This window comes from Schistocerca americana, chromosome 4 (genome assembly GCF_021461395.2).
Source record: "Schistocerca americana isolate TAMUIC-IGC-003095 chromosome 4, iqSchAmer2.1, whole genome shotgun sequence".
In the NCBI taxonomy this organism is placed as follows: Eukaryota; Metazoa; Arthropoda; class Insecta; order Orthoptera; family Acrididae; genus Schistocerca; species Schistocerca americana.
This window is the reverse complement of record NC_060122.1, coordinates 715,221,425-715,240,153: the sequence shown is the minus strand read 5'-3', so window position 1 is coordinate 715,240,153 and position 18,729 is coordinate 715,221,425. Positions and strand designations below refer to the sequence as shown.

The 18,729-nt window shown below is 40.5% G+C and overlaps 1 protein-coding gene across 1 annotated transcript in view; it reads left to right on the top strand.

Moving 5' to 3' along the window:
• Positions 1 to 12,381, top strand: part of LOC124613930 (RNA-binding protein 12) — a 114,019-nt gene extending 101,638 nt beyond the window's left edge. Inside the window, exons 4-7 of the mRNA XM_047142682.1 lie at positions 360 to 1,241; positions 2,941 to 3,717; positions 5,580 to 6,750; positions 10,369 to 12,381. Of these exons, the coding sequence (XP_046998638.1) occupies positions 360 to 1,241; positions 2,941 to 3,717; positions 5,580 to 6,750; positions 10,369 to 11,073 (3,535 nt within the window). The 3' untranslated portion in view covers positions 11,074 to 12,381. The remainder of the gene's footprint in view (positions 1 to 359; positions 1,242 to 2,940; positions 3,718 to 5,579; positions 6,751 to 10,368) is intronic.
• The last annotated feature ends 6,348 nt before the right edge of the window (positions 12,382 to 18,729 follow it).

The following is an 18,729-nucleotide window of genomic DNA, read 5'->3' as shown; positions in this document are numbered from 1 at the left end:
ACTCTCATTGATCAGCGGGTCTTTAGTGTATTGATTTGTTTTGAAAGTTAACTAACTTTTAGAAAGCTAACAAAATTTTTAACCATAAAATGTCTTCTTGTATCCAAATGCACCATAGTAATTAATAATATCAAAATTCATAGTGGAGAACACAGTTTTGATTACTATCAAGACCTCTTGAAGCTATATGCAATATTTTTTTCCTTTGTTGTAAAAGTATTGCCTATTATCAAAACAACAATTTAATCAATTTATCACATATTTTGGCTCACTGTGAACAGTTTGATTTTTTTGTGACAATACGTAACTATTGAAGTTATTATCGTCACTGGTACTGAGAAAGAAATTTTTTCTTACAGCACAGACGAGGATGCACGGCAGGCAATGCTTTCTGATGGAGGCAAGATCAAGGAGGTGAAAATCAAACTGCTGCTCAGCTCCCGTGCCGAAATGCAGAAGGTCATTGAGCACGCTCGCCAGCAGTCAATGTCATTACACAGCTTTATGCAGATGCCTGCACCCCCTCTATCTCAGGCTCTCAGTACACTTATGGGCTCCCTCCCAGGAGCAGCTCCAGGTGCTGGAGTCAATATGGGCATGAACATCTCAGGAGGAGCACTGTCAGGAGCTGCAACTCTGGGGCTTGGGGGAGGTGGTATGGGGCCGCTAGCTGCTGGGACTGTACCACCACCCACATCAGTGGCAGCTGCCTTAGGTATAGCTCCACCACCGCACCATACACTTTCTGGGATGCAACCACCTCCACAGCAGCCACCACTGCACCAGCCACCACCACAGCAGCAGCCAACTCCAAATCAACAACAGCCACCGCAGCAGCAACAGCAGCATCAGCAACAGCAGCATCAGCATCATACATCAGTGCCAACATCAACTACAGCGCCTTTGTCACATTCACAGCAAGTAATGTCCGGACCTCTCCTCGATACTGTGGGGCTTGACCCCAAGACCATGGGCCGCACACCACAACCAGATGCTGATACTGCCAGCACTGGCAGTGGCCGTGATCGTGAACGATCTCGTAAAGACCGTTCTAGGTCCCGTGAAGGTGATAGGCGCAAGGATCGTGATCGCGATCGTGAAAGGGACCGCCATCGTGATCGAGACCGTGAACGTGCAGGGCGTGGACGCAGGGAGCGATCTCGCTCCAGAGAACGGCGCAGTCGTCGTGATCGTCGTGATAGATCACGTTCTCGTTCCCGCTCTCGCTCTCGTGACAGGAGGTAAGTTGTATTTCTATTTCACCTCTTTATTACCCAGTTTTTGTGAATGCTTCACCTTCTTGTTCTCCTCCTCCTCCTTGTTTTTTTCTTGCTCTCTATATTAGCCAATTTATTACATGTTACTGCCCATATTTCCCTTTGTCTGTCATGGTCCTGTTTCCTATACCTATATGAAAGAAAGGTGCAGCAACTGTCAAATGTTCATTTTCCACTTAACATGCAAGCTTATATATGCTTATAGGGTAATTTTATTCAAAGTCCCATAGTGCTGCAAGAAATGAAGACTTTGTTTAAGTCCAGTCACTAAATATGCGGATGGGGCTAATTGAAGTAAACAGTGGTTTAGACATTGCATTTATATTCAGGGTGAATACTTTTAAATATCTTAGGCTCACTGTGTTGTCAATAAATAACTGTTTGGGAGGATGGTCTGTCTTAACGCAATTTGTTAGTCCTTAGACTGAGCATATTTTGTCAGAAACTGCAATGACAAATGTTAATTTTGAGCTGCTGGAATTAAACTTGTCAGGCAACCTTTAACAAAATTCTAAACATCAAGTCTTTGAGGATTTCCCTTTAAAATCTTATAAAGAACCTCTGCTACAATCTCAATAGTATACTGAGTATGCTTGTAAATGTTCCTGGCGTCTTCATGCCTGGGTTTCACCAAGTACTCGGAACCTTTTTAACTTCAAGAGAACTTTATTTGTGTATAAATTCATTCAGTCAACATATCAGCATGGCCATGAGACCTCCAGATGACAAATAAAAACAGCCATTGTGACAGTGATTTCCACTTGTAGGTACAAAAATCTTAGAAAATATTCCTACTGAATTAATCATTTTGTTATGGCTGGAAATGTCTGAATGCCATGTGGAGCACAACATTAGATGCTCTTTCACCACTTTTAATGACTGATCACTGTTGAAAGCTGCATAGCTGCAGTAGTAACTTCAATTAGTGCCCTATATGTTGTTATACAGGGTTGCTTGATTTTGGTATTTGTGATATAAAATCAACAACTGAAAATAGTGTTTATTTGTTTCACATGTTCTCAGCTGAGTTGTGGTTTTGCATTTTATGGCAACCATGATACCTTGACTTACCTTTCTTCCCCACCCCTGCCCCTTTCTTCCACCCATGCCTCATACTGCAGTATCAGCCACATTTCCTATAATGCCCACCTCAAGCTCTGCATATTACCCTCTCATTACTCATTACTCGTGTCCCTTCTCAGATTCGCAAGGGGGTTATCCTCTTCACAGTAACTGGCTTTTAACTACAGTCTTTATTGATTTCCATCAGATGTGCAGTATCTAAACATTACATTGAAAGTACCCCCTCCTCCTAAACTATTTGCTTAATTGTTTAAACTCTGTATTATTTTCTAGTTCATACAGGAGATGATTTTATTTTCATGGATAGTGAATAAATTCAGTCTGTTTTGAAAGTTGTTTATTATTTCCCACCTTCTTTTTTCCAAATGGTTATAATTTGGTTCCAAGATTATATTACTGCCTTTATTGTAGCTACCATGCACATATTTCATGTTTTGTCTATTTTTGTGTCATTATCTTTGCAAAATATGTTGCAGACATGTAGTTACTTGTACACAGTGTGTGTGTGTGTGTGTGTGTGTGTGTGTGTGTGTGTGTGTGTAGTGAACTCAAACCGACAAGTAATAATTAATTTTTATAGCAGCAGGTCTCACAAACGTGGTGATGGAGATTCAGATAAAGAACAAAATGGTGGACCTGATGTCGTCATCATGGGATCGTATACTAAAGAAACAACACCAGTTGCCACCTCTGCAGCAGTTCCAGAAACTGCCAAGCTGGCGCCAGCATGGGAAACTCAATCTGGTGTGCAGATAGTTGCAGAGATAGATTCACGGCGCCTGCAGACACAACAGCCTCAGGTACCACAACATCAGCAGACTATGCCAGTAGTTGCACGTCGTCCCCAGGCTGCACCAGCGGGCCCCTACAGTAGTGGTGCTCTCACTGATAATCCGTATCTGCGTGCTGAACTTGCTGCTGTGGCAGTAGCTGCCAGAGCACGTGGTGAAGCATGGGCTGCACAACAGCAGCAGCAACAGCAGCAACAACATCAACAGCCACAACAGCAAGCAACTGCCAGGGCTCCTACAGTCCAGGCAGCAATGCCATCACCAACAGCTGTCGGTGGAAACTCTCGCTTCCAAACCATGCAGCAGCGTCCCTATCCGGGAACTAATGTGCCAGATGCTGCCAGTGGAGAAGATTTCCTGCAGAATGACTATGACCATGTTGGTGGTGGCGGAGCTGTGCTTGGACGAGGTGGAGCAGCCTTCCGGGGTGGCAGTTCTTATCGAAGACCAGGACCTGCATACCAGGGCCCTGTGGCAGGGACAGGCAGTGGCAGAGGAACAGATCGTGGGCTTATTAATGCTCCAGAGCGGAGACCATTAGCTGGGCCCTATCAGGGTGACAGAAGGTGAGAGCAAGTGTTTTTACATTAATACTGATATGAAATATTTGTTAACTGGATGCAAATAAATAAGTCTTCCTAAATTTTCTTCACTTCATGGGACACCGAATGCAAAGATGGAACAGTGAGGCACATTGACATACCAATCTTATTAACTCTTTTTCTACTTTCTTACTTAGCATGCTATACTCATCTGTATCATTGACATTGCAAACACAACACCAAGTACTCCTTTGAGAGAACAATATACATTCAATATGTATAACAACATTTTGTTAGTGACTCAGTTTTGAACTCCAGATTAGATGGTAAGCAGTTTTTGTTTATGGTAGTTAGTGCATTTTATACCAAATTTCCTAACTGATTTGGAGGCTATTACATGTTTCTCACAGAAGTGTTGGAATTGATGTCTTTGTTTACACCCTTCAGAATTCTGGAAATTTGATACTAAGAGGATCTTAAGGTTAATACAGCATTTAAACTTCAAGTTTGTCAGAATGTCAAATCAACCATCTTTCAGCCATCTAATTTCCAAGCTGTTATTTTATAGGACTACCAGTTTCAATAATATATTATGCCATCTTCAGGCTCCCTGACCAATGTATAGATTCCTACTACAGTTCCAGTCAAAATGGGGGCCAGCGTTCAAAGACTGGTGTCTGTAGATTTCTGCTTGATACAGCGATCACATCAAACATCGTCTGCTGACTGTTAGTCAGAACTGAGGTTGGAGTTTTCCTACACATTGGTCTGATGATGGCATAATATATCGTTGAAACTGGTAGCCCAATAAAATGACAGCTTGGAAATTAGATGGCTGAAAGGTGTTTGATTTGACATTCTGGACTGAAGAGCTGAGTCCCACAACCATCTCTGAAAAGATGGATATCCAGAGACAAGTTTGTCACTTTTTCACATAAGTGATCATTTTCTAATGTGATATACGAACATACCATCAATGAGATTGCAGTATGCATTGCTGTTTGAGTTAAATGCTTCCTCTTCATCCTCCAAATACTCTTGACAATAAACAACATTAAATCACATTGTGATAATGGTCCTGCCACTAGGTCCTGCCACTTGACTTAGCTGTTACTGTTATAGAATGTTCCCTCACTCCTATAATCTTTTCCAATGCTGTGAAATAATGTTGCGAGTGAAATTCAACTTCTGGCCTATCTTATGCTGACTGTGGCCAGTCTATAACCTATCAGTGATCCATTGATGCATAATGTCATCTGACTGCATTGGCTGTGTCATCCAGATTCCTTATAATTCAAATACTGTGTACAAAATGCATACATCATATAATAAAACTCTGCATAATGGACTGTTGCATGAACACTAATTGGTCTCTTAAAAGGATCCCACACATTTTTGTGTTATTGTGCTATAGTTTAGTCCACATAATGTTAACAATATGCTTTTGTTTCTGGATAATTCAAGCTTATGTGCATGAGGAGAGATTTTGTTTGTGTTCTGGCTGTTGTGGTATGCAGAAACTATTTTCTTATTGTCAGGTGCATTCACGTAAATACTCAGGACTGTTGAATGAAGAAGACTGTGGATTTGTCTATGATTAGATTGTTCAGACAAAACTCTTTATTTATGCACACTTATCATTATATATAGTGTAAACAGACCTTCCTGTACAGGTTTTAGTGGAAGCTACCTTCTCACAATATTTTATTTATTTATTTTATTTGAGAATCTGGTTAGCTGCCTTAAAGAAATGTAGTGAAATAACTCACTTATTCACCTACCCTGTAAGATCACAACTCTCATTTCATTTGTGATAAATTTCTTTAATATTCATTGAGAGATTAAAATGACTTTTATAATTTATTGAGACCTTTTTTTCTCCTCAGGGGAAATTACCGTGAACAGGAGTATCATCGAAGTGGTGCTGATCGCTTTGATGGATTCGACCGTGGAGCAACAGCTGGTAGTAATAGCTATGGTGGTCAGCTTCTCTCCCGTCCACCTGGTTTTGGTACAGATCGTTTTGGAAGGGACAGGTTTCCTAACTCACCTGGAAACTATGAGCACAATAGAGTGTCTCATTCAGGGCTTTGTGTAGAGATTAGACACATGCCGCCAGAGGCGAGCTATGTTGATGTGAAGCGTTTTTTCTCAGGCCTATATGTTGCAGGAAATGCCATTAAAATCATCAACGACAACCATGGCAATCGTGTTGGTATGGCTTATGTTAGATTCACCAAGGGAGAAGACAAGGAACGAGCACTTTCCTTCAATGGGAAGCCATTACGTGGCTCACTTGTGGAAGTTCTGCATCTTGATGATGATATATTTGAAAAAGCCATAGACTCTTATCGACCACCTCGAGAGTCCAAACAAGCACGTGGATCAGCTGATAATCCAGATGGTCGCCCTGACTTGGAACAGTTTGTATGCCTTCGGGTGTCAGACTTGCCACCATATGTTAAGGAGCAAGACATCTTCAAGCTCTTTGAGGGATACACTGTTGTTGAAGTGGTTATGTCAATTACACCAAGAGAACTGACTGGTGCTAAGGACTTTAAAGCGTATGTTAAGTTCAGCAAGCATGAGGATGCGAAAAAGGCTCTATACTCGTCAAATAAACACATTATAGGACATAAGAAAGTAAGTGTGTGGCCTTGCCCTGTGGACGAGTTAGTGGAAGCTCGAAAACAGCAGAATGGATTTGATGATGATAAGGTGACTGATATGGATGTAGAGGAAGAGGTTCCTACAACTATTGCAGAAACTGTGACAACAGAGCCTCCCCCAGTCAGTGTTGCGCCCCCCACCCACAGTTCATCTTCAGCACCTCCTACATCACAAATTGTATCATCTGAAAGTCCAAGTGCGTCACCAGTGACTACAGCACAAAGCAATACCACCAACAGTTCCACTGTTACTTCGTCTCCTGCAACAATCTCTCCTGCAACGACTACTGCATCAGTTACCACTGCCACGAACCAAGGGCCTACACCCACACCAGCACCTTCACAACAGCCACTGCCCATAGTGAACACAGATTGTGCTCTCTTGCAGGTATGTAGTGTTTGTTTAATATGCTAAAAGTCAGTCTCTCTCTCTCTCTCTCTCTCTCTCTCTCTCTCTCTCTCTCTGTATGTGTGGCATATCAAAATGTTCAGTTGTTAGGCCTGTATTACTTTGTTTGGGCAAACTGTTGAACATGAAGTACTAGAAATCTAATGTTAGGGTGTATACGACCCGGGAGATCCGGGAAAAACAAGGGAATTTTTTCGTCTGGGAGAAAACTGGGAAAAACCCGGGAATTTTTTGGAATTCCGGGAACTTTTCCTTGTTTTAGTTACCAGTTAAATTTTTGTTATTTTGACTGGTAAGAACCAATACTCCAACAAAGGATATTACTGTATTCCACGTCTGCAGGATAATATTGCAGCAACAAGAGGAAGAAAAACGAAAATAGAACTTAAGCGGCAAAGGAATTGCGCCATATACAACAAAACACAGTGCTCATACAAGCGTCTGCCAACCAAAGTGTGTCAAAGACTTTAGGAAGAATATGCAGTGCTTCCTAACAACAAATTGCCTCCGATGAGTGTGGCATGACAGCTGTTTACATTTGATTCATTTGAGCAGTTGCGGGCGGACTCTTGCGCATGCGCAGTTGAGTCGCCTATGGGTAGTACCTTCTCCCGCTTCTGGCTACAGATGTGTGGCTGAGCGCCACTATCTAAATTCCTCCGGTTCAGAAATATCGTAGATCCAGGGCTGATGCACAGAGCAGTCTGAGTTGTAGTGGAGAGGTGGGTAGTCTCCACGTGACCTGTGTTTACGTTTAGTGATTTTGCTGTTTCCTCTTTGTTTATTGCTCTCACATTAAATGAAAACAAAACGGATTTCTGTGGCCGGGAGCTACCAAATTAATTAAAATACGTTCGCATAATTACGGAAGGCTAAAATATGTTGTTAGTTCCAGGTTTTATTTCCACCTTTCTGACAATCAAGCATTAATCACCTTGCAGAACAATGAAGCTGTTTTTGTCGATTTGCTAAAGGGATTGGGCTTTTATTAATATTTTGCACTCAGGAAGTCAATTTATTTTAAACAAAGTGTTTAATCTCAAGCTGTTGGCTAGTTTCAACTATTCGCTGCATTTCAAGCACACGTTTTCCATCTTCTAGCTCGTATGACATTATGCCATAATAAAGAGCCAAACATAAGATAATACAGTACTGGTACTCTAGAAAATTTACATCTGAATCTGGACATATGATTGTGCACTGTAAGCCAAATTACGCATTTTAGTATGGTTCACGAAATTACGATGCTCCTGAAGTATCCTTTGATGTCTTGTTTCTTTTATGACATAATGCAAGATCGCACGTATGAACGTACGGGCTTCCTGCGTCATCGTAGCTGCGCTGGCGCGGTGACGCCTGTTATCTGGCGCTCTCTGGCAACTGCTGAAACGAACCAGTTTCTAACAGGTCACGGGAAAATATTGCGAATGATGGTTTGAAAAGTGTTACTTTCAAAGTAAATTTCCTTTTACGCAAGATGAACTATGTGCGAGAATGTACGATGAATTCTTAAACCACAGAGCGTTTGACTTTCATGTAAAAATCAACTCCCTGAGTACGACCATCTAGAATAATTTAGAGCCCAGAAGATCAGACATTTACGTCGTTATTAAAAATTTTACTGGCACATTTGTGTCATGTGTCTTAAAGTGTAACACACGCAAAATGAGCAGCATTATATGTGGAAGCTTACTTCTCTTGCAGCTTATTAATCTTAGAGACCAATATTATTTGTGAAAGCTTTGTTTTTCTTTTATCAAAACTATGTGTACTAATTTAAACCATTAACTTTTCTTTTTGTGTGTTCGCGCTACTTAAGAGTGATCTTGCTATTGGTTGACTACACTACGTGTCTTGTACTGTCATCAGCTGTCGAGATCACGTGACATGAGCTATGACTGGCTTACAAAAGCGCGTCGCAATCTCGATTTCATTGCTTCGGAAAGTAACATGCAGTGTTTGGTGGAATTCGAATTTATACCACCATAAAACGAAGAAATGCAGCATACGTGTTGCTGCACATCAAAGATCTTTCCAAAACGTGTTTTTTTCCCCTGGGTTTTGTTTTCTAAAGTGCCGGTAAATTCTATGTCTGTTTAGAAAACCATAAACATTCTAAGGATTGATAACTTTAACAGTGCCGAGGAAAAGTATACTGTCATTTAACATGGAAAAAGTGTATTTTCACCCGGGAGAAAGTGTATTTTCAACCGGGAAAAATCCGGGAATTTTTTTTCCTTGGCAACGTATACACCCTGAATGTGAATCTCAAATATTACTAGTATTTCAAATATTTTCATTTTAAATTATGAAACTTCGCACTTCCAAGATTTAACTAGGAAGACTATAGCAATTTGCAATTCCCTAGATGAAATCTGATGTGTAGATTATCAAGTTACATCACAGTAAAACATTTCTGTAATGCACATAGCACAATATACTTTACACATCTGTGTGAAGGAAGCATTATGTGATGGTGTCCCAATAACGTTTCACATAGCCATAGTAGTTACAGGTACAACCATTTCAGGTGTGAAATCCACATGTGAAAAGGAATATTGTGACACTTATGTGGATTTTTTCACTGAGCCATCTTATGAGTTTCAATGTTTTGTATGATGGCTCAGTAACAAAAGGTTTGCATTATACCATTTTACATATGGATTTCACTTGTGAGATAGTTGTGTCTGTAACTAGTATGATTGTGTGAAACCCACATTAGGGATGCCATAATATGTTGCTTCTTCCATACACACGTGTGGAGATATGCCATGCTATATGCATCGCAAAAATATTTTACTGTGATGTACCTTGATAATGTGCAAGGAGTTACCTTTAGCTAAGTGCTAAATAATTATATAAAGTGGTTATTTTTACTATAAAACAGCGACATAGTAAAACAATTTCTCTCAAGAAATTCACAGTGGCTGTGGATGCATACATACAAATGGCTACTAATGTTGCCACTGTATTACCTAACTGCCATTGACTGAATGAATTTCACCAGTTACTTTTTAGAAAGAGAAAAAAAATCCCAGCCCCTTTGGATTAACGTAACTATCGTTATCATTAATAATATTAATATACCCTATTGAAGTTTGTATGTGATTTAGGGCTTATTCAAACATCTCTGAAATATTGTTGCCTGATATATGGGTGGCTATAATCAGGAGCCAAAGCTTAGCTACTAAATTTTGTGCCAAATACTGTCGCGGAAAACAGTGTTTAGGTACTGTTGTTGATAGAATATGTGCATCAATAACAACCTCACTCTCCATTTAAAATCCTCTCATATTCATAAAAATTATAGTTTGTTTTCACAACATTGGTTTGACTGAAAGAGTTGCACATAGCTACAGTAAAAATATTAATTTATTCTTTGTTGTGAAACAATAACAACATAATCTAGCTCAGTGTGAAATTAGCACCGGCAGTAATACAGTGTATAGGAAACATTAAGTGAATGAATGTGGAGTCCAGTAATCTGGTATCACTAAATACATTTAATTTGGAACTAAATAAGATAAACAAAATGAATTTGTACATATAACTAGGCACAGAATGGAAGATACTTGATTTTCTTCTTCTGTTTTCCAGGGCCTGCCACCAACTACAACAGACCGGGAAATCTTGGACTTCTTCTCAGATGTGGGCCTTGTGCCACTTCGCATTCACATAATGCTGGACAAGTATGGCAAAGCTAATGGTGATGCATTCCTTGAATTTGCAACTACACCCGAAGTTGCACGTGCACTCAGTAAGGATGGAACTTTGCTCGGCCCAAACGAAGTTCGTGTTCAACCTGTGTCTCGACTTGAACTGCAAGAAGCACTTGGTTGGCAAGTCCCTCCTTCGAGACCACCTTCGAGAGGACCTGTGCGTGCTGCCAGACCTGGCCTCTTAGGTGCTGCACCAGGAACTCCACATCGCCCACAGCTGTTGCCCCGCCACAACCCTCACCACCCACATCACAATCCCCACCATCCCCATCACCCTCTTGGACCCCCTCATCACAATCCTCACCACCCTCACCATCCACAACATGTAGATGCATTTGGAAAGCCAGGTTGTGTTCTTGCTCTCGAAAACATTCCATTTCGTGCAGATATTGATGAAATTCTTGATTTCTTTGCTGATTATGGAGTAACGAGGGAGAATGTTATCCGACGATATACGGAGGGAGGTATGGTAACAGGTGACGCTCGTGTAGCACTTCCCTCACCTGCTGAAGCACAGCGAGCTCTGCGAGAACTTCGTTATTGCAAGATGCGAGGACGGCCTATATTCATGAAGCTTTACTGATGTTGTGAGTGCGACCTAGTGGGCTGTGTAGACTCGACTGAGAATGTGGAACTAAAAACACAGTAGAAACAATTTCAAGTGTCTGTGGAGTCTGAATCAAGACATGTTCTGCCTAATGTAATGTGAATTTTTTTCTTATTTTTGATTAATGAAACTGTATTCAGATCTGAACGAGTGCAAGTAGCCCACTATACTAAAATATTCACTATATAATGTCCATTCCCCATTGATTGGATATTATTTTCTTTGACAGTGCCATAGGATTTATACGGGTTTTGAAATAAGTGAATCCAAGTATAAGAACATTAAAGTTTCGAAGTTTTGTATAGTAAGGAACAATTAAACCACTAACATAACAAAATGTGGTTTTGATATTGATTAAATAACAGTATAGTGTTTGTAAAAAAGCTGTTTTCCATTCATTTTCCTCTTGATTAATTTGATGTGATTTGTTTTCACTTGCCACTTGGGATATCATAAACTGATCACTGCAGACTGCTTTGAAGATGGAGGCTAATTCATTTCAACCATCTTCTGTGGGCCTGGTTTAAAATGAATAACAGCTTGCTTGTAATAATAATGCCTTTAAAGTTTACAATATTTTTTCACATATCATGATTTGTCTTTTTAACACTCTGGACAAGTCAATGTATTATGTTAAAAGTTTCAATTTTTTGTATATGGGCATGCACAGACAAATTTAGTTTAAGGTATGACATTAAGAGAAAAGTCAATGTAAAGAAGAAGAAAAGGGGAGGGGCAGAGGCCAATAATATGACATTTTAAATACACATACTTTTGTATATTAATCATTGCATCAGACTGATAATTAAGTTCTAGTTATTAGTTTCACAGTAGTTTCAGCATAAAAAGTGTTAGTGACACTGTGATCTAGTATCATTCCAAGTGTGTTTGACATATTGTCATTTATCATTTGTATTTTTTGTTACATGAGATTTTAGAATGTTTGTACATATAACTATGTATATTAGTGTGTTTGTGTGTGTGTGTGTGTGTGTGTGTGTGTGTGTGTGTGTGTGTGTGTGAGAGAGAGAGAGAGAGAGAGAGAGAGAGAGAGAGAGAGTATTGATAAATGTGGATGTACAGTGAATGTAAATAATGAACATGTAAATAACTAAAGAAAATTTCCTAACTGGCCACTTTTTGGTCCAAGGATACCACATAAGTTGTTTGCAAAGATATCCTCATTTACTTTTCTTTGTAATGTTTGATAACATTTAGGGAGTGCAGCAATAACTGAGTTGTTACTTGTTTACAGTGGCACATCTCAAGTAAAAATACCCAATAAATCTTCAAAAAATGATAAATTGTATTTTTATCTGTAACTAAATACCCATTATTGTTTTTGAACTGACAGAAAACATTTAGTTGTGGAAACATGTGAAATCATAAAAGGAATGTCATTCATGTCCTTAGACTTACACGAGCATTGCCCCACTCTGTTGTGCATCAAACTGTGTACAATCTACATTGTAAACTCATACTGATCATTTAATGTAACAACACATGAAAATCTACAAAATGTTATCTCCCAAGGTAAACCTGTACTTAGATAGTTGCAGGTAGTACATTCATACACAAATATTCCGCACGTCCAGGGCCTCGCTGCGATGGAGCATTGATGACATTTTCATGATCTGGACTCACAGTGAAGAAGAACTCCAGAATTTCATCTCCAACCTCAACTCCTTTGGTTCCATCAGATTCACCTGGTCCTACTCCAAATCCCATGCCACTTTCCTTGACGTTGACCTCCACCTGTCCAATGGCCAACTTCACACGTCCGTCCACATCAAACCCACCAACAAGCAGCAGTACCTCCATTATGACAGCTGCCACCTATTCCACATCAAACGGTCCCTTCCCTACAGCCTAGGTCTTCGTGGCAAACGAATCTGCTCCAGTCCGGAATCCCTGAACCATTACACCAACAACCTGAAAACAGCTTTCGCATCCCGCAACTACCCTCCCGACCTGGTACAGAAGCAAATAACCAGAGCCTCCTCATCTCCTCCCACAGAAGAACCCCAAAAGTGCACCACTTGTGACAGGATACTTTCCGGGACTGGACCAGACTCTGAATGTGGCTCTCCAGCTGGGATACGACTTCCTCAAATCCTGCCCTGAAATGAGATCCATCCTTCATGAAATCCTCCCCACTCCACCAAGAGTGTCTTTCCGCTGTCCACCTAACCTTTGTAACCTCTTAGTTAATCCCTATGAAATCCCCAAACCACCTTCCCTACCCTCCGGCTCCTACCCTTGTAACCGCCCCCGGTGTAAAACCTGTCCCATGCACCCTCCCACCACCACCTACTCCAGTCCTGTAACCCGGAAGGTGTACACGATCAAAGACAGAGCCACGTGTGAAAGCACCCACGTGATTTACCAACTGACCTGCCTACACTGTGAAGCTTTCTATGTGGGAATGACCAGCAACAAACTGTCCATTCGCATGAATGGACACAGGCAGATAGTGTTTGTTGGTAATGAGGATCACCCTGTGGCTAAACATGCCTTGGTGCACGGCCAGCACATCTTGGCACAGTGTTACACCGTCCGGGTTATCTGGATACTTCCCACTAACACCAACCTGTCAGAACTCCGGAGATGGGAACTTGCCCTTCAGTATATCCTCTCTTCTCGTTATCCGCCAGGCCTCAACCTCCGCTAATTTCAAGTTGCCGCCGCTCATACCTCACCTGTCTTTCAACAACATCTTTGCCTCTGTACTTCCGCCTCGACTGACATCTCTGCTCAAACTCTTTGCCTTTACAAAAGTCTGCTTGTGTCTGTGTATGTGCGGATGGATATGTGTGTGTGTGCGCGAGTGTATACCTGTCCTTTTTTCCCCCTAAGGTAACTCTTTCCACTCCCAGGATTGGAATGACTCCTTAGCCTCTCCCTTAAAACCCACATCCTTTCGTCTTTCCCTCTCCTTCCCTCTTTCCTGACGAATCAACCGTTGGTTGCGAAAACTTGAATTTTGTGTGTATGTTTGTGTTTGTTTGTGTGTCTATCAACCTGCCAGCACTTTCGTTTGATAAGTCACATCATCTTTGTTTTTAGATATATCTAAAAACAAAGATGATCTTTATTCAGGTACAATTGTTTGACACTAGTCACTTTCAAAGTATTATCAGTCAGCTTCTACACACTTCTCCCAGTACTGCTGCCACTGCTGGAAGAATCTCTGGAAAGCCTCTTTTGGTGTGATGCACAGTTACTCTGTCAAATTGTGCATAATAGCTTCCCTGTTCTGAAGTTGGGTTGCTTTCATAGTGTTTTTCACTTTGGGAAAAATTCAGAGTTGATTTTCACACACACACACACACACACACACACACAAAATCCAATTGCCTTGTGGTGTCCTTGTAAGTATGCCAATATGCCACCCATCATTCCTCTGCGGGTTAGTGGTTGGGTACTTGTCAATTTTTTTTTTTACATGTTGTTTACATGTTGTTTCAGCATATAGATCAGAGGCATACAGGCCTAGCACTGAAGTAAGTTTGGCAAATGAAGTTACATAATTAATCAGCAGAAAAATATTAAATACTGAACTTTAGTGTCCTGTAAAGGCCCACACCAGATAATTTTTTCAACTAACAGCTGTGGGAAACCTCTTACTATATGGGATCGTTGGCAACACTGGATAAGTGGGTAGGTGACACTTAGGCAGACATTAAATGAACTGAAAATGTCACTAGCTTTTGAACTGTCATGCTCTCTCTCTTGAGAAATAGAAAAAACATGTTAAAAGAGTCAAACAACAAAATAGTGAATAACAAAAATGACATGCCAGATGAGTGAACAAAGACATTCAAGGTATGGATAAAGGAAAGACGATCGCTGGCCAATGGTGGTGTTTCAGTAGAAATAGTTAAAGATAAAGGAAGAGTAATGTATAAGAAACTCGCAAAATTGTTCACAGAATGTCTGCAGAGCACAACAGTTGCCCGAAACTGGAAAAATCTGTAATTATTCTACTTAACAAGAAAGGAGACAAAGAAAGCATCAAAAACTGTAGACCTAGCAACTGTCATGCTGTACTGGATTTTCACTAAAATTGCCACCAACCACACAGGAAAGAAGCATTGAATTTTAATTAGGCATAAGAGCAAACTGGCTTAAGTGGGCTATACACAGTACAAAAAGTTTGAACTGCCATTTTGCCTAGGATTCATAGATTTTGAGAAAGCTTTTGGTTAAGTTTCAATAAAATCTCCACCAACAGACGTGAAACGAGGCACTAATTCAACATATACAGCGAAGAACAAATATGTCACTGCTGTTGTGCCCATTAGATTTCATCAAGCCAGTGAGAAATTTAGAATTAAAATAGTATTCAGTCAACAAGATTCCACATCATCAAAACTATCCACAGCAGTTCTACAGAAATTTTTCACGTGCATAAACTTGATATTGGGGCGTACAAAAAAATCTATGTTTGTTAATGGAATATATCTGCACCACTTGTGTTTTGCTGATGACATTGTATTGTTTGCGTCTAGTGCACCTTTATTTCGTCAATACAATTTTGAAATTAAAATGTGGCCCATCAGTTCTCAGGTTAAAAATTCTGTTAATATAATTGATTCATTGGTGACAATTGTTCCCAGTTGTCATATGACAGCCTTTATTCTTCTCAAATATTTCTTCTTAAGGCAGCTTATAATGACGCTAGTCTTTGCTCTTTTAATCAGATATAGTTACACTAGTTTTGATCAGCATGCTACATGTACCAGAAGGCGGGTTGTAGTTCCCTGGCCTTAAGGAACTGAGTCATATAAGTTCTTGTAACGGACCATTATCTGTAACAGAATGCAACTTAGTATCTGTCTCTTCAGGTGTTGCTTCAACTTTATGACATAAAGACAAATTTTTATGTCCCTCTTTGAGTGTGTGGAACATGTTTGTAAAATTACTACCTAGAAAGGCATTTAATATTTTTTATGAAACTGTCTGGTCATTTGTGAATAAACTTTTCTTTCTTCAGTTTGGCTTCAATCACACTGCCGAGATTGTTAAGATACTACAAAGTACACTGAAGTATTAAGGACAAAAATATTGACACAAAAATTGTATTATTGCAAGAAGAACTGTCAAATGTGAATGAAAACTGAACAAATGTTCATGTAGTATGAGAAATGGAAATAAGCATAGCTTATGGGATGTTTCAGATGATGATGATATGCTAAACTCAACAAGCTGAAAATCTATTAACAAGTGTAAAGTTGGTGGCACATAGCAAACTGAAATACAGTGCTGTAGTTAAGGAAAGTAATGAAAGTTAATTTCTGACAGGCAGTTTACTATTGTGACTCTCCTGGATAGTCACACAGATTAGCATGCTGCTCCTGGGATTCGGAGAGGTGTGTTGGTCAGAGATCGAATCTGCCTGTTGGATCAACAGTGGGGGCTGGTTTGCCAGACAGTCTGAATGTGATTTTTAGGCACTTTCCCACTCCTAATAGGTGAATACTGGGCTGGTACCCATTTCCCTCCCCTGTTACACTATCCACAAACACTTTGAAACCATTCTCACACTTTCACATGGGATAACTCTAGCCACAGATGGATGGGGTATACAAATTCTGTTCTGGGGAGAGTGGCACTTGATGATGGAAATTGGGCCACCCTCTACTACTAACATTGTCAGTTTCCAGATTAATGTGCCGACACCATGAAGATATATGATAAAGCCAGGAAAAAAACCACAGAAAAACATCATTGCTCTTAACTGCAGTATCAATGTGCTAACTTAAAGTGAGGTAATCCATACATATTGTAGAAATGTATGTATGTTCCACATATATTCCATAACCACGAGACTATTTCAACCAAACTTTACACGATTACTCACTATCTGCAAAGAATCGCTGTGGGGGCAAGAACTACCTACCTATCAAAGGGGTGAGATAAGGAGTGAGAAAGAATTGTAGCCCACGAAGCATGGATATTCAGATTTTGTTCATGCAGTATTTGGGAATGAGAGCACTTAGTGACTTGTAACAGTCTTTGCACCTAATTTCAAACCTTTACAAAAATTATCGTCGCTGACAACACCCACAAATTGATGAACATGTTTCTTACTACATTTTCACTGTTCACACAGTAAGTCAGCTGCAGGAGGCATGACATTTTAATTTATTACTTCTTTACTACTAACTGTATTCGCAACACATTTTGTTGACAGTACTCACAAATACCACCAAAAGTACCTGAAAATTATGTTGCTGTATGAGATATAGTTTGGGAGATAAGACTTTATAAATATTGAGCTACATGAAATGAAACTACAGTGCAAAATTTGCTAGACATATAGGTGAAATGTATGTATAAATGTTTGTGAAATATATTGAATATATGTGACATGCCACATGCAAAAAACTTCTCCTAAACCCCTGAATCGATTACAACCTAACTTGGTCCTGCCAGGGTGCTCACCACTCTTTGGCAGATTTGTGCTTGGCTGCCAAGGGGGATAGTTTCCCTTCCATGCTGTCTGTATGTTCTCTTGCTATTCTTTTTCCTTTACCTTGGGGAACATGTCTGGGATGTTTTTAGAGATGTATTCTGCTTTTTTCGTAACCAATATCAGAACAGTCTCTCCACTGTTTTTTATTCCTTTTTGTTTTCATCACTCCCTTTCTCTTATCCTTCCTCACTTCGGCATTTAAGGGTCTTCTTTTTCATCTTCCTCACTGTGCACTCCTGAAGGCCAACCCATGTCTCTTGACATGTAACAGGTGACTGGGTAATGCGTAATTCCCCGCCCCAGGTTGACAGGTAAGGTTCGCACATACCCCCTGGAACAGGCCAGGCCCAGGGAGGATGCTTGTCTGAACTGCTGCCTTCCCAAATTGCCAATTGGTCCCCCTGTCAGGTGTTTGGGAGGTGTGAACAATCACCTAAGGCAGGTGCATCCCCTTCTGAAGGGGATTCCCAGTTGGAAGGAGCATGCCACCTTAGACGCTGGCTATCGTGAGGGATTTTCTTGCAATAAGCCAATCATCTTCGCAGTCAATGTCTACGAAACATAAACTGAATGAGGCTAACGGTTCAGAGACCCTCCCAGCTGCACCACAGTTCCTTGGGGTTTGACGTACTGAAGACAGTCAGTCCTTCGTGACAGTAAATATGTTTCTTATTAAGAAATGTGTTGATGCAATTGCCAGCTCTGTGAAATCTGCTCTCGTTTACACAATGGCACTTTGCTTTTGGAGACTACTACTGGTTCTCGAGCACAATGACTGCTCGCAGCTTCGCTCCTCCTTGGTTGTCCTGTTTGTGTCGAGGCCCATCGAATGCCGAATTCTTCCTGTGGAGTTATTTCCACTAGGTTGCTCGACGGTCTGGCTCAGGCAGAAATCCGAGCGTACTTCTCTGATCAGGATGTCATTGCAGTCCACAGGGTGATGAAAAAGGTAGATACCTCCTTAGTGCCCACATGCACTCTTTTTCTCACTTTTGATAGAGTGGTGCTTCTGTCAAAGATCAAAGCAGGTTATGGAGCTATCACAGTCCGATCGTACATTCCAAAACCAATGCTGCTACAGTGTCATCGTGACAACCACACTCAAATGTACTGTTGACACCTGGCCAAATGTGTAACCTGTGGTAGGGATGCTC